Source organism: Pristis pectinata, chromosome 23 (assembly GCF_009764475.1).
Source record: "Pristis pectinata isolate sPriPec2 chromosome 23, sPriPec2.1.pri, whole genome shotgun sequence".
In the NCBI taxonomy this organism is placed as follows: domain Eukaryota; kingdom Metazoa; phylum Chordata; class Chondrichthyes; order Rhinopristiformes; family Pristidae; genus Pristis; species Pristis pectinata.
The window spans coordinates 1,326,101-1,347,975 of NC_067427.1; the positions used below are offsets into that span (position 1 = coordinate 1,326,101).

Below are 21,875 nucleotides of genomic sequence, written 5' to 3' on the forward strand. Positions count from 1 at the left end.
TTTTGTCTAGTGATGTAAATTTGTAAAAGGTCACATGATGGTATGGTAACAGTAGAAAAACTATGTTTTGACTGTGTGGAAAGTTAACACACATTTTCTGGAAGACTGGTGCATCTGGTGCTCCCCAGGAACCTCCTTTGGTGAGATGTACTTGCAGAGTCTGTGTTTGTTTAAGTGTCTTGTGTTTTAGAAAGGGGACTGTGATTGGCTTGCTGGTAAAGGTTGAATGCCAGAAGGCTGAAAGCTAGTGCTTGTTTATCCACTGAAACTAAGCAGAGAAAAGCGGGTAAGCATGGATGGCTGTTGGGTCACTTTTTTTTAAACTAAAGATACATAAATTGTAACTGAGAAGAAAGGATCAGTTTCTGAGCGCCTCAGACTATATCTGGTGCTTTGCAGTACAAAGGTGCACAAAGACTCAAGAGCTGACTATAAATCTCAGAAACATTTTGGCAAAAAACTACTTTTGTGCTGGAGAGAAACTATAGCACGTGAGTAATCTCTTTGGTTTAAAAACTTGTCAGTCTATTCATGAATACAATTAATAAGTTAAACAATTGCAGTTGAGTGTAATTGTGAAATGGCAATTGGAAAACAGTTCCTAGACTCCTTGTACTTGTAGATCAATGCTTTTAGATTACATTAAGCTTAAATGAAAGCAATCTAAAGCTGCAGCAAGAAGGAATCATAGAAAATATTTTGATCTTCTTCAGAGAAGTGCTCAGCCTGTTTGTTGCAGTCCCAATCACTGCTGATGTTGCCAGGAGCACTTTGCAGAAAACTTTGAATTTTCTGTCTGTTGCTGTTCCCATATTAATGGTTAACAGCTGTGATCGTCCATTAGAGAAGTTTGCTTTGTCAGTTGTAACTGTGGTAATCAATGAAAATTTAATTTATCATCTTGTTTTGAGAGGCTTGCCTGCTGGTTGAATGCGGTATATTATGAATAAAGTTGTACAATGCTTCATCTCTTTTCTATTTTGCAAGATCTGTTGAAGAGAGCAGTTTAGAATTAAAAATCAAAAAGTTACATGCACCGGCCAATTAGTACGTTTATGTTAAGATGTCATTAGGTGATGGTTATTCCCTTTGTGGCTCGGCTTTTTGTGCAGATTTTGTCGACTGTCACTGCATTTATAAAATTGTAGAAAACTTTATTTTTGATAAAACAAAGTATAACTGTTTTCAGTTAAAACATCCTGCTTGCATAAGTTTTGTGGGTAGTTTAAAGAAAGGTGATGTAATGCATAGGCTTTTAAGTTTATTGAACCCAAATGATTTGGAATGAGTGAAGTAAGATTTAAGTGGAATCCTTTAATGTTTGTTTTATTCAATGTTCAACTGTGTGATCAGTACAGATCCTTCTGATGTTTGTCACAAATTAAATTGCATAAAAGTCTTTCAAGTTCTTCTGTTGGATTAATATTGGGTGTGTCATTAAAACGTTAGGGCAGTATGATGTCATGGCCATTTCACCCACTGTGACCATCCTGCATGGAGTCTTGTGGTCTTTGAGGCCAACACGTTTTTGTTCACAGGACAACGTGTTGGCCTCCTCCTTGTGCTGTAATCGCCACAGGACGGAAAGGTGCCTTTCACCTTTTGTCCCTGACTTCTTCAGAGCAACTCTTGAGAAGCTTGAAAGTCAGTACTATATTAGGCTTCAAGAGGATGGATTTAGATAATTACTCTTTTAACTTTAGAACTGTTTGCTAAACTGCAAACATGCAAAGCCTTTAAGTAATTTTGTGTGTGAATTACAACAGTCCTCTCATAGTTGTAGCCCATCGGATATCTTTTGAAATACACGTGTTGTTAAAAAAATCAACCCTGAGGGCACCTGTGATCCATAAAGAGGTTTTTTGTTAAATTCCTCATGGAAATGTTTTAACCAGTTCTCTGGCTGAGACCAGCTGTAAATTTGAATAGAAATGGTGAATGGGGAATAGTGTTGTGTACTGGTGCAGGAGAACAGCAGATATGAAAGGTTGGCAGCAACAGTTTCAAAAGGTTTATTGTAGTTTAATAACAATAGGAAATATTTACAACAGACGGGTGTCCCGCAGCACCAGTCAACAAGTAACTCGTTTGGATACTAGACAAAAAGCAGTTTATTAAGAACTGTGTGTTCAAATATACACGAGCCTTTCAAGTGAGTTGGTGAGGTGAGAGAGGAAGATGGATAATAGGTAGACCAAAAGAGGAGAAAGCAGAGGTTATCTCAGCAAGATGATTAGGAGCATGTGATTGAAGTAACCGTTGGGCCGAAGGTCCTGTATCCGTGCTGTACTGCTCTATGACTCTATCACTGGGTGAGGCAGCAACAGAAGACGCTGAAAGCCCCAGCCTGAATGCTGTAGAGAGATGGAACATCACTTTCCCCTACCCTCCATCCCTCCCTCCCCTCCATTCCACCACTATGTGACATTAATCTACCACATCTGCTTCAGACACTTGAACCACAAGGGAGTCAGCAGGTGTGGGGAGAGAGAGCGAGAAAATGAGGCAAAGACTGGATCAGCCACCATTTCACTGAATGTGTGGAAGACTTGATGGGCCGATTGGCCTCCTGCTCCTGTTCTTACACCAGGAAATGCCCGGTAGCCCTGAACTGGTAAATGGGAGGAGAGGGAGTAAGGAATGTTGAAGAGCCATGAGGTTCCCTGGGATCTGTGTTGATCTAAGTTAGAAATGGATGATGGCGAATTTCAGGTGCTGTTGGCAGGGGTAGGTCAGAGTGCAGGGGAGACGGATATCAAATCAGCACCACGGACTGGAGCAGAAGTAGGGAACGTCAGAAGCACTCAGCAGCCAGACGGAGGAGAGAAAGAGAGCAGATACTTTGGGTCAAGAATCCTTCATCAGAACAGGGAAAGAGAGAAGGGGTGCATGGGTACTGAAAACCTATGCCAGCCAACTGGCTGGAGTGTTCAAGGACATCTTCAACCTCTCACTGCTGCAGTTGGAGGCTCCCACCTGCTTCAAAAGGGCATCAATCACACTGGTGCCCAAGAAGAGCATGGTGAGTTGCCGCAACGACGATCGCCCTGTAGCACTCACACCTACTGTGATGAAGAGCTTCGAGAGGTTGGTTATGGCTAGAGTTAACTCCTGCCTGAGCAAGGACCATGGACCCATTGCAGTTTGCCTACTGCTGCAACAGGGCTACAGCAGATGCAATCTCACTGGCTTTCCACTCTGCTTTGGATCACCTAGACAACAGCAAAAGGTACATCAGGCTGCTGTTTATTGATTACAGCTTGGTGTTCAACACCATCATCCCCACAGTACAAATCAACAAGCTTCAAAACCTGGGCCTCTGTACCTCCCTCTGCAACTGGATCCTCGACTTCTTTATCGGGAGACTACAGTTAGTGTGGATCGGTAGTAACATCTCCTCCTCGCTGACAATCAACACAGGCGCATCTCAAGGATGTGTGCTTAGCCCACTGCTCTACTCTCTCTACTCTCATGACTGTGTGGCTAGGCACAGCTCAAATGTCATCTATAGATTCGCTGATGAAAATTTCAGATGGCAATGAGGCGTACAGGAGTGAGATAGATTGGCTGGTTGAGTGGTGTTGCAACAACAACCTTGCACTCAACGTCAGCAAGACCAAGGAATTGATCATGGACTTCAGGAAGGGGAAGTGGGAGAACACACACCAGTCCACATTGAGGGGTCAGCGGTGGAAAAGGTGAGCAGCTTCCAATTCCTGTGCACCAGAGGCTCTATCCTGGGCCCAACATGTTAATGCAGTCATGGAGAAGGCACGCCAGTGGCTCTACCTTGTTAGGCGTTTGAGAAGATTTGGTCTGTCAGCAAAGACTCTTGCAAATTTTTATAGATGTACGGTGGAGAGCATTCTAACTGGTTGCATCACAGCCTGGTATGGAGGGTCCAATGCACAGGATTGCAAGAGGCTGCAGAGTGTTATAGCCTCAGCCAGCTCCATCACAGGCACAAAAACCCTCCCCACCATTGAGGACATTGTCAAGAGGTGGTGCCTCAAGAAGGCAGCATCCATCATTAAGAACCCTCACCACCCGGGACATGCCCTCTTCTCATTACTACCATCGAGGAGGAGGTACAGGAGCCTGAAGACCCACACTCAACGATTCAGGAACAGCTTCTTCCCCGTGCCATCAGATTTCTGAATGGTCCATGAACCTATGAACACTACCTCATTATTTCTCTTTGCATTATTTATTTATTTTGTAATTTATAGTAATTTTATGACTTGCACTGTACTGCTGCCGCAAAACAACAAATCTTAAGTCATAAGTCAGTGATAATAAACCTGATTCTGATGTTTAAAGTTGCTAAGGTTCCTGGACGGAGTATTGGAAATACCGCTGAACTGCGATCCAGCAAGAATCACCCCTCAGGAGACCTAGAGTGAAAAAAGAGGAAGTTTTCACCAAACTCCGAGACCTGGGACTCAACACCTCCCTCTGCAACTGGATCCTTTGCTTCCTGACCAACAGACCACAGTCAGTGAGGATAGGCAGCAATACCTCCAGCACGATTATTCTCAACACTGGTGCCCCACAAGGCTGTGTCCTCAGCCCTCTACTCTGCTCCCTCGCCAGATTCTGCTCTAACTGCATCTACAAGTTTGCAGATGACACCACCATAGTGGGCCATATCTCAAATAACAATGAGTTGGAGTGCAGGAAGGAGAGCTTAGTGACATGATGTCACGACAACAACCTTTCCCTCAATGTCACCAAAACACAAGAGCTGGTCATTGATGTCAGGAGAGGGGACAGTGCACATGCACCTGTCTACATCAATGATGCTGAAGTCGAGGGGGTTGAGAGCTTCAAGTTCCTTTGAATGAACATCACCAATAGCCTGTCCTGGTCCAACCACATAGACGCCACAGCCATTAAAGCTCACCAGTGCCTCTACTTCCTCAGGAGGCTAAAGAAATTTGGCACGTCCCCCTTGACATTCACCAACTTTTACTGATGCACCACAGAAAGCATCCTATTCGGATGCATCATGGCTTGGTATGGCAACTGCTCTGCCTGTGACTGCAAGAAACTGCAGAGAGTTGTGAACACAGTTCTGCACATCACAGAAACCAGCCTCCCCTCCATGGACTTGGTCTATACTTCTCATTGCTTTGGTAAAGCAGCCAGCAGAATGAAAGACCCCACCCACCCCAGACATTCTCTGTTCTCCCCCCTCCCATTGGGCAGAAGATGAAAAGGTCTGAAAGTGCATATCACCAGGCTCAAGGACAGCTTCTATCCTGCTGTTAAAAGACTATTGAACAGTTCCCTACTACGATGAGATGGAATCTTGACCACACAATCCACCTCGTTAGGACCGTGCACCTTATTGTCTACACGCACTGCACTTTCTCTGTAGCTGTGACACTTTGCTCTGCATTCTGTTATTGTTTTACCCTGTACTACCTCAATGCACTGTGTAATGAATTGACTTGTACGAACAGTATGCTAGACAAGTTTTCCACTGTACTTTGGTACAAATGACAATGATAAACCAATTCCAATTCTTCAGTCGTTTGAGGCAAAATTACAATAAGTGATGAATTGAGTTGTTTGCAACTGCACTTTGAAGCAGATGTGAGATTATGTTCTGCACCTTCTGGAGTTGTATTTGGTTACTGCTTATATTTTCAGGCTCAACTTAAACAAGAATTATCTAAAAGAAACATTTTCCAAGCAAAGTAGAAAGGTGTGGATATTTAAAGCTACATTCACTTCATGATAAGACATGACCAGAAATATTTTCTGTCCTCCTTTATCGGTACTAAAAGCCAATAATTCTGCAATAAATCAGTGTTTGATTCATAAGTTTTAAATTCGTATGATATGATGTTAGTTCTTCCTCAACAAATAAATATCATGCTCTTTAAGTTCAAGAAAATGAAAATACATTGTACGATTTTAGAGCAAGGCTGTGGGGATTTCTTTCGGTGAATGCACAAAGCTTTCTGGGACACTCTCTGCTGTTTCATTTTCACCTTCTCCAGGTGAGCTTTGTGAACTAAATTCATGCCTGCATTGTCCTGAAGATGGAGCACCACCATTAGTTGTTGCAGCCACACACCAGTCGTTCACAGACACACATGGATATCTTGGGCTACTCCGTGTCAGACAATGTGATGTGACTCTTGCATTATCTTTTTCTTTCACTCTCCGATTACTCTATCCCTCGCCACTTCTGTCTCTTTTCTGTAACAAAAACAGAAAATGCCAGAAACACTCAGATAGGTCAGGCAGCATCTGCGGAGAGGAAATCAGTGAAAGTTTTAAGTGTGAGGTGCTTCGTCAGAACTGTTCTGATAACGCCTCTCATACCTGAAATGGTAATTGTTTCTTTCTCCACAGGTGCTGCCTGAACTGCTGAATGTTTCCTGCACTTTTTTTTATTTTACATGTCCAGCATCTGCAATTTCTTGATTTTAATTTTTTTTCTCTACAGTAGCGTCGTCATCATACAGCACAGAAACAGGCCCTTCGGCCCAGCTTGTCCTTGCCAACCACCTACACTACATTTGGTCTCTTTCCTCTATTTCCCTTTTGATTGAAAGTTGTGTTATATTCTGTAGAATGAGTTCAAATAGCTTTTATTATTGAAGGTAACAGAATAAATCTGATGCATTTTGGGAAGTCAAGAGGTTTATTAAATCATGAAGACCATAGATAAGTTGGATGGTTGCCGTCTTTTTCCCAGGGAAAGGGAATCTAAAACTAGAGGGCACAGGTTTAAGGCGAGAGGGGAGAGATTTAAAGGGGACCTGAGGGGGCGTTTTTTCACACAGGGGGTGGTGGGTGTGTGGAACGAGCTGCCAGAGGAAGTGGCAGAGATGGCTGCAATTACAATGTTTAAAAGACATTTGGACAGTTTCATGGACAGGAAAGGTTCAGAGGGAAATGGGCCAAATGCAGGCAAATGGGCTCGCTCAGATAGGCACCTTGGGCATGAATGAGTTGGGCCGAAGGGCCTGTTTCTGTGCTGTATAACTCGATGACCTTCTGTAACGAGGTAGGACAGGTAGAATATAGAAATGTACAGCACAGGAACAGGCCTTTAGCTCACCATGTTGGCGCCAACCTTGAAACAAAGTTAAACTAATCCCATCTGCCTACACGTGGTCCATCTCCCTCCACTCCCTGCCTGTCCATGTGTCTGTCTAAACGCCTCTTAAACGTTGCTGTCGTATCTGCTTCCACCACCTCCCCTGGCAGAGTGTTCCAGGCACTTCCCTCCTACACAGCCCATAACCCTCTATTTTTCTTACATCCATGTGCCTATCTAAGAGTCTTTTAAATGTCCCTATTGTATTGGCCTCTGCTACCAAACCCAGCAGTGCGTTCCAGGCACCCTCTGACACCTCCCCTGAACATTTCTCCTCTGACCTTAAACTGATGTCCTCTGGTATTGGCCATTGCTGCCCTGGGTGAAAGGTGCTGGCTGTCCACTCTATCTATGTCCCTCATATTTTATGTACGTCTATCAAGTCACGTCTCATCCTCCATCACTCCAAAGAGAAAAGCCCGAGCTCACTCAAACTATCCTCATAAGACATGCTCTCCAATCCAGGCAGCATCCTGGTAAATATCCTCTGCACCCTCTCTAAAGCTTCCACATCCTTCCTATAATGAGGCGACCAGAACTGGACACAGTACTCCAAGTGTGGTCTAACCAGAGTTTTATAGAGCTGCAACATCACCTCGTGGCTCGAACTCAATCCCCTGACTAATGAAGGCCAGCACACCATAAGCCTGCTTAACCACCCTATCAACTTGCACGACCACTTTGAGGAACCTATGGACTTGGACCTCAAGATCCCTCTTTTCCTCCACACTACTCAGAATCCTGCCATTAACCTTATACTTCTCCTTCATATTCGTTCTTCCAAAGTGTATCACTTCCCACTTGTCCGGATTGAACTCCATCTGCCACTTCTCCACCCAACTCTACATACTTCCTATATCCTGTTGTAACGTACAACAACCTTCTACACTATCCGCAACACCTCCAACCTTTGTGTCATCTGCAAACTTACAAACCCATCCCCCTACTTCCTCATCCAAGTCATTTATAAAAATCACAAAGATCAGGGGTCCCAGAACAGATCCCTGTGGAACACCACTGGTCACCGACCTCTAGGCAGAATACGCTCCATCTACCACCACCCTCTGCCTTCTATGGGTGAACCAATTCCGAATCCATGCAGCCAAGTCTCCATGGATCCCATGCCTCATGACTTTCTGGATGAGCCAACCATGGGGAACCTTGTCAAAAGCCTTACTAAAGTCCATATACACCACATCCACTGCTCTACCTTCATCAATTTGTTTTGTCACATCCTCAAAAGTTAATTAGGCTCATGAGGCAGGACCTGTCCCTCACAAAGCCATGCTGACTATCCCCAATAAGACTATGCTTTTTCAAATGCTCATAAATCCTGTCCCTAAGAATCCTCTCCAATAGCTTGCCCACCACTGACATAAGACTCACTAGTCTATAATTCCCAGGATTATCCCAATTACCTTTCTTGAAGCACACACGTTTTACCTTTTCTCTGGATTAAAGGAGGCCGAGGGATGCCCAGACAGAAGTACGTACAATTATGGGAGTCACAGATAGGGTAGATAATCAAAATCTTTCTCCCATGGTAGGGGCATCAAAAACAAGAGGGCACAGGTTTCAGGTGAGAGGAAGGGGGTGTGGGGAAAGTTTTTACACAGAGAGTGGCTGGTATCTGAACTCACTGCCAGAGGAGGTGGTGGAGTCAGATACTATAATTAAGAGGAATTTAGACAGACACTTAAACAGACAAGTAGGGTAGTAGGGTACCGACCTAATCTGGGCAAATGGGATCAGTGCAGAGGGACAAATAAGGTGGACTGAGGGGTACCAATCTATCAACCTCTGTCTCTGAAGCTCATTTTGTATTCGTCCCCCCATCCCTACCCCACGCCCCACCTGTCCTCCCCCTGTCCTCCCCCCTCTGTCCCTCCCCCCACCCCCGTCCTCTCCCCCTGTCCTTCTTGCCCCCCTATCCTCCCCCGTCCCTCCCCCCTGCACCCCTGTCCTCCCCAACCCCCCCCACCCACCCCACTTCTGCCTCGGGTTCATTTTCCATCCCTCTCACTCACCTCGAAGAAGCTCCGTCCGCTGTGGAAATGCTGCTTCCAGTTTGCTCCACTTTCACTGGTGTCAGTAATTCCAGAGTTTCTGTTTGTACGTATTCTGCACCAACACATGTGAGGCAATTCGTGGCCTGCTCTCGGCTTCAACAAACAAGTCCCTTCTTCTGAGAGAAAAGCCGAAGGATGAAGGAAGTTGGTTTCTGCCTCTCTGGTTTGGTGTTCTTCCCAAATTGTACTGCAGGGGCATTTCTCGTGTTGAAGTGTGTGGGAAATCTGTGAGATTCCCAAGCGACTGGATTGCTTATTTCACAGCTGATGAGTGTTACTGAGTAGAACATCTCTCTTGCTCTCTCTCATTGTTGCTTTGTTCACTTGCCCTTTCACCCACATGCTACACCTCCACACAGAAAAGTGAAATCTGCAGCTTCACAGTATTATCTGTCCCTGAAATAACACTTAAGAAGTTCCACAGTTAAATTTGGGAAATCAATACATGCAGAATTGATGTAGTCAGTGGACCAATCTAGTTATAGTTACCACTGATTGTATAAGGTTTCTAATTCAAAAAATAAAATTTGGATTTATGTGATAAATAATTCTCAAATCAATGCTGCATAATCACGCTGAAAATCTGGTTAATATTTTTGTACTAGAGTGGCTTCTCAAGTGTAGATATTGATTTGCTGCTATTGAAAGCCAATGGTACCTCTTGGGGATTATATTAAAGTTGCAATCCTGACTGTTCCTCAAAGGTGATGCAAACAGATATTTCCGCTCACTGCTTTGCATTTGGGGATCGGAACTAGAAGTATGTTATCTTGTCCTTGGCCAAGAGGTGTCAAGACCAACAGTTTCTCCAACTGGTAAGCCATCTGAGATTAATTAAAATCAGCAGGAATTATAGCCTTCTGGTCTCACTGACTGCATGCTTAAGTAGTGCCCACTGTGTATTATGTACACCACTGTTACACCCTATGCTGGCCAAGCTAAAAGTTTAATTCATTTATATCTTTTTCAGGAAATGGAACATAGCCTGAAACATCTTGAAAATCAGAAAGTAAGTGGAACCAAAACTCCAAAGCCAGTCATGGCAAGTTCTTTGAGGCTGAAAAAATCCTCTTGCCCAAAGAAGAGGAGAAAGATTAGTCACATTGGTGTCAAGGGAAAAGGTAAGGCATTGCTTTAAGTTGTGTAAACTTCAGAAATTTATGAAACCTCGTGAGAACTGTGTTCTTGACACAACAGACGTGATGTAGTGCTGTCCACTGGCAGCCACGAATGGAGGTCCCCTTTGTAGAGCTGTTGTCATGCACTGTCAGCCTTTGAAAATGTGTCTTTTTTGAAAACATACCCTCTCAAAATCTGCATTTGTGTTTCTCAATGTTATATTAAGTCTTTTTTCCAATTATAGTGCATCTGTGCTTTACAAATGGTGGGTCTATAATTTTCCTTTCATCATAAACTCCTGCCATATAATGGAGATTTCTGTGCAGACTCCAGCCATGCAGTTACACGTCACCCTCTCGCTATTGATGACTTACCTCGTGTGGTTCAGAAGGTGAAAGTTCTTGCAGACCGGCACTGAGCTGAGGATGAGACTCAGATTTTGGTACATGTTATGGTGACGTAGTTAGACCATAAGACGCAGGATCAGAATTAGGCCGTTCGGTCCATCGAGTCTGCTCCGCCATTCGATCATGGCTGATTTATTTTTCCCCCTCAACCCCATTCTCCTGCCTTCTCCCCGTAACCTTTGATGCCCTTACTAATCAAGAACCTGTCAACCTCTGCTTTAAATATACCCACTGATTTGGCCTCCACAGCCATCTGTGGCAATGAATTCCACATATTCAACACCCTCTGGCTAAAGAAATTCCTCCTCATCTCTGTTCTAAAGGGACATCCTTCTATTCTGAGGCTGTGCCCTCTGGTCCTAGACTCTCCCACTACTGGAAACATCCTCTCCACATCCACCCTATCCAGGCCTTTCAATATTCCATAGGTTTCAATGAGATCCCCCCTCATCCTTCTAAACTCCAGTGAGTACAGGCCCAGAGCCATCAAACGCTCCTAATATGTTAACCCTTTCATTCCTGGGATCATTCTTATAAACCTCCTCTGGACCCTCTCCAATGCAAGCACAGCCTTCCTTAGATATGGAGCCCAAAACTGCTCACAATACTCCAAATGTTGTCTGACCAACACCTTATAAAGCCTCAGCATTACATCCTTGCTTTTATATTCTAGTCCTCTCGAAATGAATGCTAACATTTCATTCGCCTTCCTTACTACCAACTCAACCTGCAAGTTAACCTTTAGGAAATCCTGCACTAGGACTCCCAAGTCCCTTTGCACCTCTGATTTCGGAATTTGCTCCCTGTTTAGAAAATAGTTTACGCCTTTATTCCTTCTATCAAAGTCCATGACTGTACACTCCCCTACACTGTATTCTATCTGCCACTTCTTTGCCCATTCTCCCAACCTCTTCCTAGTCCTTCTGCAGACTCCCTGCTTCCTCAACACTACCTGCCCCTCCACCTGTCTTTGTATCATCAGCAAACTTGGCCACAAAGCCCTCAATACCGTCATCTAGATCATTAACATGAAAAGTAGTGGACCCAACACTGACCCCTGCGGTACACCACTAGTCACCAGCAGCCAACCAGAAAAAGACCCCTTTATTCCCACTCTTTGCCTTCTGTCAGTCAGCCAATCTTCTATCCATGCTAGTACCTTTCCTATAATACCATGAACTCCCATCTTGTTTAGCACCTCATGTGCGGCACCTTGTCAAAGGCCTTCTGAAAATCCAAGTAAACAACATCCACGACTCTCCTTTGTCTATCCTGCCTGTTACTTCCTCAAAGGATTCCAACAAGTTTGTCAGGCAAGATCTCCCCTTTAGGAAACCATGCTGACTTCAGCCTATTTTATCATGAGCTTAATAATGGACTCTAACATCTTACCAACCACTGAAGTCAGGCTAACTGGCCTATAATTTTCTGTCTTTTGCCTCCCTCCCTTCTTAAAGAGTGGAGCGATTGTCCAGTCCTCCGGAACCATTCCTGGCTCTAGCGATTCATGGAAAATCAGTACTACTGCATCCACAATCTCTTCAGCTACCTCTTTCAGAATCCTGGGGTGTAGTCCATCCGGTCCAGGTGACTTATCTGCCTTCAGACCTTTCAGTGTACCAAGCTCCTTCTCCTCAGTAATAGCGACTACACTCAATTCTGCCCCCTGGCTCTCTTGAATTTCTGGCACGTTACTGGTGTCTTCCACAGTGAAGACTGACGCAAAATATTTATTCAGTTCATCTGCCATTTCTTTGTTCCCCATTACTACCTCTCCAGCAGCATTTTCCAGTGGTCCCATGTCCACTTTTGCCTCTCTTTTGCTCTTTATATATCTGAAAAAACTTTGGTATCCTCTTTTACAGTATCGGCTAGCTTACCTTCAGATTTCATCTCTTCTCCCTTCTTGCTTTTTTAGTTGCCTTCTGTTGGTTTTTAAAGCTTCCCAATCCTCCAGCTTCCCACTGATTTTTGCAATATTGCATGCCTTCTCTTTTGCTTTTATGCTGTCTTTGACTTCCCTTGTCAGCCACGGTTACCTCATCCTCCCTTTAGAATGCTGCTTCTTTTTTGGGATGAACTGATCCTGGATCTTCCGAATTACTCCCAGAAACTCCTGCCATTGCTGCTCTACCGTCATCCCTGCTCACGACCCCTTCCAATTAACACTGGCCAGCTCCTCTCTCGTGCCTCTGTAGTTACCTTTACTCAACTGTAATACTGATACATCGGATTTTAGCTTCTCTTTCTCAAACTGCCGGGTGAGTTCTATCATGTTGTGGTATTGGAAAAGTAAAAGAGAGTTACAAGTGCACACTCTCAATGACAAATTGCCAAACTGAGTTCAGTTAATATGATAATATGGTAAATTAAATACCATCAGAAAAATGCAGGTTTGAGCATGATATCAGCAGCGTAATATAAGATTAACACTTAATGGCCAACAGCAGGTTATTGAGAGAGGCAAGAGAGGAGATTGTTAGGGGCTTGGTGAAGATCTTTACGTCCTCACTAGCCACGGGTGAGGTCCCGGAGGACTGGAGAATAGCCAAAGTTGCTCTTTTGTTTAAGAATGGAAATAAGGATAATCCAGGGAATTATAGGCCAGGAAGCCTCACATCAGTGGTAGGGAAGCTATTGGAGAGGATTCTTAGGGATAGAATTTGGAAAAGCTTGGGGTGATTAGGGACAGTCAGCATGGCTTTGCGCAGGGCAGGTCATGTCATACATACTTGATTGAGTTTTTTGACGAGGTGGTGAAGGTGATTGATGAAGCTTGGGCAGTGAATATTATCTACATGGACTTCAGTAAGGTGTTTGACAAGGTCCCTCAAGGTAGGCTGATCCAGAAGATTAAGATGCATGGGATCCAGGGTGAGTTGGTAGTTTGGATTCAGAATTGGCTTGTCCACACACGACAGGGCAGTGGTGGAGAGGTGTTACTCTGGCTGGAAGTCCGTGACCAGTGGTGTTCCGCAGGGATCAGTGCTGGGACCTCAGTTGTTTGTGATGTATATAAATGATAAAAAAAAAGTAAATGGGTTGGTTAATAATTTTGCAGGTAACACAAAAATTGATGGAATTGTGGATAGTAAAGGAGGCTGTGAAAGGATACAGCAGGATATAGATCAGTGACAGATGTGGGCAGAGAAATGGCAGGTGGAGTTTAATCCAGACAAGTCTGGGTTGTTGCACTTTGGGAGGTCAAATGGAAGGAAAACGTATGCAGTTAATGACAGGACCCTTAACAGCATTGATGTACAGAGGGATCTTATGGTCCAAATCCATAGCTCACTGAAAGTAGCCACACAAGTAGATAGGGTGGTAAGGGTGTACGGCATGCTGGCCTTCATCAATCGGGCATTGAGTATAAGAGTCAGGAAGTCACGTTGCAGCTGTGTAACACTTTGGTCAGGCTGCACTTGTGTCATGCTAAAAAAAATCTGCAGTGAAATTCTGAGCATCCAGATCCAATAATCCCACAATTTGGAAAGGCAAGCTCTTCCCTGGTCTGAGATTTCACAGTTAGCATGTTTTGGGTTTATTGTAAACGTTAGCATGTAAGGTACCAATTTTAGTGTCTGATTTTGAAATCCTATCTCTAAAACCCAGGACGTAGTTTGATCAGTACATCCTCTGTGTACAGTGGTTTGTTCAGACCCAGTTCTGCTGTGTTGCTACTCCACAAAGACTGAGTCCATGATGGAAGCCCTTCTATAATCCCTAACTTTGTTGATGCATCAATCAAATTGAAATTACTCCGTACACTTGTCAGCGCACCCCTCTGACCTGCTTCTAGTAAGAATATTCAGTGATTCATTCATCTGGAATCTGTCCTGGTAAATAAATTGTATTTTGCATGGGACAGAGTTGGGCGAGGCAGAGAGATGGCTATACCCTTCGATATAGCTGAAGGGTAAAAGAAACATCAGAACGTTTCCTCTTTTTAAAACTAGGTACTTGAATAGTACTTTGCTGGTGGGGTTTATTCTTGAAACCAAGGAGGAAATTCACCAAAGAACAGTTGTTTGATGGTAATCTTACAGGCCAAAGTTTACTGACCAAACCCAAGAGCAGGCTGGAAAGCCTGGTACGGATCTGTTTCCACGTGGCCATTAGAGCTCCAGTTAATGTCAGTGCACACTCACTCTGCCTGAGTGAAGTAAGCCACCAGGAAGTATTCACACAGTCAAAGTCTGATTGAATGCCGTTAACTCACTCAATGATTAAATGTCATACAGTGTGAATCATAGAATCGCACAGTGTGGAAACAGGCCATTCGGCCCAACTTATCCATGAGGACCACTGGGCACCCTTCCTTATTAACCCCATCTCCTAGCACTTGGTCCACAGCACTCTTTGCCTAAAAAATTCTAGTGCTCATCCAGACACTTCTTAAATGTTGTCAGTGACCTAACTTCAACCACTCTCTCGGCAGTGCACTCCTGGTACTCACCAGTCTCTGGGTGAAGAAGGTCCTGCTCAGGTCCCCTCTGAATCTTTTGCCCCTTACCCTGAATTTATGTCCTCTCGTTGTATCGACCTCTGAGATGGGGAAAAGTTTCCTCCAGTCTAACCTATCTCTACCCCTCATACTTTTAGACACCTCAGTCATGTCCCCTCTTAGCCTCCTCTGCTCCAGGGAGAACAGACCCAGCCTCTCCAGTGTAGGGCAGGCATGGTAGTGTAGTGGTTAGTGTAACACTTTACAGCGCCAGTGACCCGGGTTCAATTTCCGCCGCTGTCTGTAAGGAGTTTGTACGTACTCCTCGTGTCTGCGGGGGTTTCCTCCGGGTGTTCCAGTTTCCTCCCACATTCCAAAAAAGACGTACGGTTTAGGAATTTTTGGGCATGCTATGTTGGCGCCGGAAGCGTGGCGACACTTGCAGGCTGCCCCCAGAACACTCTACGCAAGAGATGCATTTCACTGTGTGTTTCGATGTACACGTGACTAATAAAGAAATCTCAATCTCAATCATCGTCTCCATCCCAGGCACCATCCTGGTGAATCTCCTCTGCACCTTCTCCAGTGCAGTCACCTCCTTCCTGTGGTGTGGAGACCAGAACTGCGTGCTGAGGTCTGATCCAGGTTTTATAAAGTATTTGATTCCTCCCAGATATTTTATTGGCAAAGTATTTTCAAAGCAGCTGTTGAAATAGGTAGAAGCACAACAGTCAAATGCATTGAGAATGACAGTTTTGGAGCACTTCTTCTTCTGCCACACATTGCAATCCTCCTGCACATAATGCTGCCTTACTCTGTGAACTCAAAGGACCAGGCAAAAAGCTGTATTTTTTCTGTGCCTGGTATTTTCAGTTCTTACCCAAGGTCCCTTCTACTCCTCTCCCTAGTTCCTGAGCGCCAGTCCCATGATCTTGTTATACCCGAGAATCATCTTCCATAGTGAGCTGGGAGACACTTGGAGCCGACTGTTTACCTCAGTGCCTTTTCATGTTACTTCACATTAGTTATGATTCCATTATATGGGAAATATTACATTCAAACTGAATTATGATTAGCAAGTTTGCAGATGACACAAAGATCGGTGGTGTTGTGGATAGTGTAGAGGGCTGTCGAAGCTTACAGAGGGATATTGATAGGATGCTGAGCTGGGCTGAGAAGTGGCAGATGGCGTTCAATCTGGAGAAGTGTGAGGTGGTACACTTTGGAAGGACGAACTCCAAGGTGGAGTACAAGGTTAATAGCAGGATTCTGGGGAGTGTGGAGGAGCAGAGAGATCTGGGGGTTCATATCCAGAGATCCCTGAAAGTTGTCTCACAGGTGTATAGGGTAGTTAAGAAGGCTTATGGGATGTTAGTCGAGGGATCGAGTTTAAGAGCTGCGAGGTAATGACGCAGCTCTATCAAACTCTGGTTAGAGCACACTTGGAGTACTGTGTCCGGTTCTGGTCGCCTCATTATAGGAAGGATGTGGAAGCGTTGGAGAGGGTGCAGAGGAGATTTACCAGGATGCTGCCTAGATTGGAGAGTATGGATTATGAGGAGACACTAAGGAAGCTGGGGCTCTACTCGTTGGAGAGGAGGAGGATGAGGGGAGACATGATAGAGGTATACAAAATATTAAGAGGAATAGATAGAGTAGACAGCCAGCGCCTCTTTCCCAGGGCACTAATGCTCAATACAAGAGGGCATGGATTTAAGGTAATGGGTGGGAAGTTTCAAGGGAGATGTCAGAGGGAGGTTTTTCATGGTTGGTGCATGGAATGTGCTGCCTGGGGCGGTGGTGGAGGCTGATACATTGGTCAAGTTCAGAGATTGTTAGATAAGCATATGGAGGAATTTAAAACAGGGGGATACGTGGGAGGAAGGGGTTAGATAGTCTTAGGTGTGGTTTGAAGGGTGGCACAGCACGGTGGGCCGAATGGCCTGTATTGTGCTGTATTGTTCTATGATTGTTTGGACAACATTTTAAGATAAGAATTAAATGTAGATTCCACTAGTATTTTTCTGTTTTTCCTCTTCCATCACCAGTTACTGAAGAACAAGGAACTGGGAACTTGGGCAGCATACTCTTTCTTGGTAGGATCAAGAAAGAGTATTTGAGTTCCATCTGTTCTTTGCACTGGTCACCTTCTCAGTTTTAATTACAGAATCACAGGATGGCTGCAGCATGGAAGGAGGCAAAAAGGCTCATCATCTGTGTCAGCTCAGCCCTGCTCATTCTTCCTGTATGATAATTACCCACTTCCTTTTGAAATGCTCTGATTAAATCTTCCTCCACTCCCTCAGCCCCGTAATCCAGGTCCCAATCACTTGCTGTGTAAAATAAAACAATTCTCCTGCTGATCACCTTCATTCTGAGCCCCCTTGTTCTTGGCTCATCTGCACTGGCAACAGTTACTCTCCATGTACTTTGTCTATACCTTCATCATTTAAATACCTCAGTCAAATCCCCTCTGTTCCAAGGAAAACAAGTCCAGCTTTGCCAGTCTATCTCCGGAACTAAAGTCCCTCAGATCTGGTAACATTTTAGTCAATTTCTTCCTGCACCCTCTCTAAAGCCTTTATTAAAGTGTCATGCCCGGAATTGGACACAGCACTTTAGATGTGGCTAACCAATATCTTCTAAGTCTATCATGATCTCCGTGCTGGATATGAAGCCCAGAATTCCATACATTTTTTTATCCACTGCCTCAAACTTCCCTGTAAGTTAATCAAACCCTGTGCTCAGATCTCTCTTCCTAATCCCTTTTGGAATTGTGCCTCTAGTTTATTATTAACCTTCTCATTCCTCCCACCAAAATTAACACTTCATATATCTGCTCAGTAAGCTTCATCTGCCACCCATTCACCTCTCCCACCAGCCTTGAAGACCATTACCAGCCAACTCACCGTTCACCAAGCCTCTGTGTAGTATCAATTGCCTCCCCTCCTTCTGATACTTGATTACTTCCTGCATGCCAATGAAGATCTTTGGGTTCCCTTTCAGTAGGGAGTCACTGAATTGGGAAATGAAGACTGTTCTAAGATTAAAAAACGTAGTCCTGCAGAGAGATGGAGTTACATTTCTCCTAATCTGAACAATTCAGTAGCATACTGATGAAGGGTTTTGACTTGAGAAATTCGACTGCCCTTTCCCTCCACAGATGCTGCCTGACCCACTCGAGTTTCTCCAGCAGTTTGTTTGTTGTTTCAGGTGAGAATGGGGGTGGAGAATTTAAAGCGACAAAGTGACAGCTTGCAGTCACCCCCGTGGACCGAGTGGAGATGTCCCACAAAGTGGTTGCCTAATTTAATCTTTGATTGCAGCACATCCTGTAAATGGTGCAGCACTGCAGTCAGAACATGCAGTGGGGGTGAGTAAAGATTCTAAACTAGCTACTGGTCAAGTGTCCAGTTTGTCCTGAATGCCGCTGAGCTTCTGGAAATTCATTGGAGGAGTACTCTTTAGATGAGTTCAATTATTTCCTCACACTCCCAGATTGTCCGTGTGAGAGCTTTGGGCAATCACCAACTGAGCTACTCACCACTGAGTCCCAAGCCTGTCACTGGGGTGCTCCAGTTGTGAGCCCTAAGGTGTGAATGCTGCAGAAATTCTGTAAGATAATGCCATTGAACATCAAATGGAACGGGTCTGACTCTTGATGGAGCTGGTCGGCGTTTGACATCTGAATGCTACTTGCCAAGACTTAGGCCCATTCAAGGATGTTATCCAAGGTTTGTACATTCGGGTACAGACTACTCGGTTACGTGAGGGATTGGAACCAGAGATTGTGTCATCACAATCCCGCATGCTGAGAGGATCATCGGTTGCAGCTGATGATAGACGGGTCCAGTTTGCTTCCCTGATGAGCTCTGGTATCAATGCCCATGGATTGTCAGTGGAAAGTTATCAATATCAGAAGCTGCAAATCCTACAGTGCCTTCACCACTGTTTACATTACCCTGTGTGTTTCAGGATCAGACCAATATGCCTAATTGTCTTGGGTATCACATAAATTTTTAAAAAGCAGCTATGGTTTCCTTTTTGTCTTGCCACATAGAGGCAAATATCATAAAACTTTGAGCTTCTCGAGAGATTGATTTGCTACATATTCTGGTGGCCTCTTCCAGCCCTCACCCCTCGGGATCCCTTTTCTGTCAGTTAATGGTCACCCTCCTGGTCCTGATGTTTTCTGCTTTACTCCATACTTTTCATGGTCTGATTGATCGTTTGAAGCTTACCTGACCGATTTTGATAGCCTGCCACGTTATCAGTCTTAGCTCAGGCTTCTCAGACAGGCAGGAGAAGCAGCAGGAAGAGAGGCCCTGCCTTCCCCTGGCTTGGTTTTAAGATATTAAGGAAATCAAAGTCTACGGGATCAGTGCAGGACAAGAGCACTGAGGGAAAAGATCAGCCACGATCTCAGTGAATGGTGGAGCAGGCACGGGGGACAGAATGGCCTACGCCCGCTTCTATTACACAATTCAATGTCGCACAGCTGAAGTCAGGCTTTTAGCCAAAGGTCTTTAATTGAAAAACTGGATTAATTGTTCAGTAATGAGTAAGCCTGGCGTTAGCATTGAATTTGGAAGCCTAAAACATCCTGGTGACTGGTACATAATAAGCAATGGCTTTCTACTGTGCCCATGTACTGAAAGTAGTTTGACTGTCACATATTATGACAAAGGAACCAAAGAAAGCTGGTGGTAGGTGTACCTGGAAACCACTGTACAAACATTCACTAATATAGCAGTAAATGCTTTGATTAAGTTGCATTAGCTAACAATTGTTGCTAGAGTTCCATATTTCTGGCATGCAGAATCACCATTTGTTGGAGAATAGTGCGTGTCCCTGATGGATCTTCTTTTGAGGCAGTTCTCTCGGGCTTGAGAATCATTTCTGTGGGTTCCAAGCTGGCTGGTGAGGATTGTGTGGGACCCACAGATTCTGCCATGTTGGGGCACAAAGTGTTTCAATAAGGAGGGCAGATTGATCATTTGAGAGGCGGTGGCTGCTTCTGCTGTTTACGCAAGACTTGTGTGCCCCTGGCGAGAGGAATGGAGGTTCTCAATGCCACCTTAAATGCTCCTTTTCCATTTTGAGTAGTGATGGACTGGGGGGTTCCATGATTAGTTGGAGATGTTACTTCTTTTTCAAGAAGACTTGAGAACATCCTTGATCTAATTCCTCTGTCCACCTGGTAATTTCTTGTGTTGGAGCAGAGTGTTTCAGGGCTCTGGTACTAAGGAAAGGAACAATGTGACTTGCCCATTGAAACCCTCTGGGTGTAATTAGGGCCCGAATACTGGCGATGTGGCCAGGGATAGATGCGGATCGGGTGGTAAGGAAGGCATACAGCATGCCTGCCTTCATTGGTCAGGTGTTGTGTATAAAAACTGGGAAGTCATGTTGCAGCTGGGTAAAACTTTGGTTAGGCCACACTTGGGGTATTGTGTGCAGTTCTGGTTGCCACATCGTGGGAAGGATGTGGAGGCTTCGGAGAGGGTGCAGAAGAGGTTTACCAGGATGTTGCCTGGATTAGAGGGCATGAGCTACAAGGAGAGGTCGGACAAGCTTGGGTTGTTTTTCTCTGGAGCGTCAGAGGCTGAGGGAGACCTGACAGAAGTCTATAAAATTACGAGAGAGGCGTAGATGGAGTGGATAGTCAGTCTGTTCCCAGGGCAGGATTGTCAAATACGGGAGGGTGTTGGTTTAAGGTGAGAGGGGGAAAGTTTAAAGGAATCAGCAGTAGAAGATGCCTGAAATGTGTTGCCAGGGGAGATGGAGAAGGAAATACACGGCAACTTTTGAAAGGGATTTATACAGACTCGTGAACAGGCAGGGAATGGAGGGATACGGACCATGTGCAGGCAGATGGGATTAGTTAGATTGGGATCATGGTCAGCACAGGACATGGTGGGCCGAAGGCTTGTTCTTGTGCTGTACTGGACGTTCTATGTTACTTGTTCTCTCTCAGCTCCCCCATCAGCCTCCTCTGCTCAAGGGAAACAAATCCAGTCCATCTAGTCTCTCCTCATAATGGAAACGCTCCATCCCAGGGACCATCCTGGTGATTCTCCCCTGCACCTTCTCCAGGCAATCACTGCCTTCCCACAGCGTGGTGACCAGAACTGCACATAGTACTTCAGCTGTGGCTGTTGACTGTTTTATATTGTTCCCCAGACCTCTCTGCTCTTCTCATCTCCCTGGCTAAAGAAGGCAAGGATCCGGAGCAGAGACAGAGGATAGAGTAATGCGGACCTGGTACATTTGGGAAAGTGAGGCCAGGAGCTGTGGGAGAGAAAGGGCAGAAGATACCGGTGCATGGCGGAGAGCATCCTATCTACAGTGCTGCCGTCTTCATGGATATTGGAACTGCACACCAAGGTCCCTTTGTTCCCAGTACTCCCCAGGGCCCTAAAATTCAAGGTATATGTCCTACCCTTATTAAAACTTCCGAAATGCATCACCTCACATTAAGTTAAGATAGGATAAGATTTCTTTATAGTCACATATACATCGAAACGCACAGTGAAATGCATCTTTTGCATAGAGTGATTTGGGGGCAGCCCGCAAGTGTTGCCATTCTTCCAGCGCCAATGTAGCATGCCCAAACTTCCTAACCCGTACGTCTTTGGAATGTGGGAGGAAACCGGAGCACCCAGAGGAAACCCACGCAGACACGGAAGAACGTACAAACTCCTTACAGACAGTGGCCG

General features: G+C 44.9%; 1 protein-coding gene across 1 annotated transcript in view; it reads left to right on the forward strand.

Moving 5' to 3' along the window:
• The first annotated feature begins 421 nt into the window (after nucleotides 1-421).
• Nucleotides 422-21,875, forward strand: part of LOC127582028 (regulator of G-protein signaling 3-like) — a 224,014-nt gene continuing 202,560 nt past the window's right edge. The window contains 2 exon segments of the mRNA XM_052036961.1: nucleotides 422-491; nucleotides 10,157-10,307. Coding sequence (XP_051892921.1) covers nucleotides 10,160-10,307 — 148 coding nt within the window. The 5' untranslated portion in view covers nucleotides 422-491; nucleotides 10,157-10,159.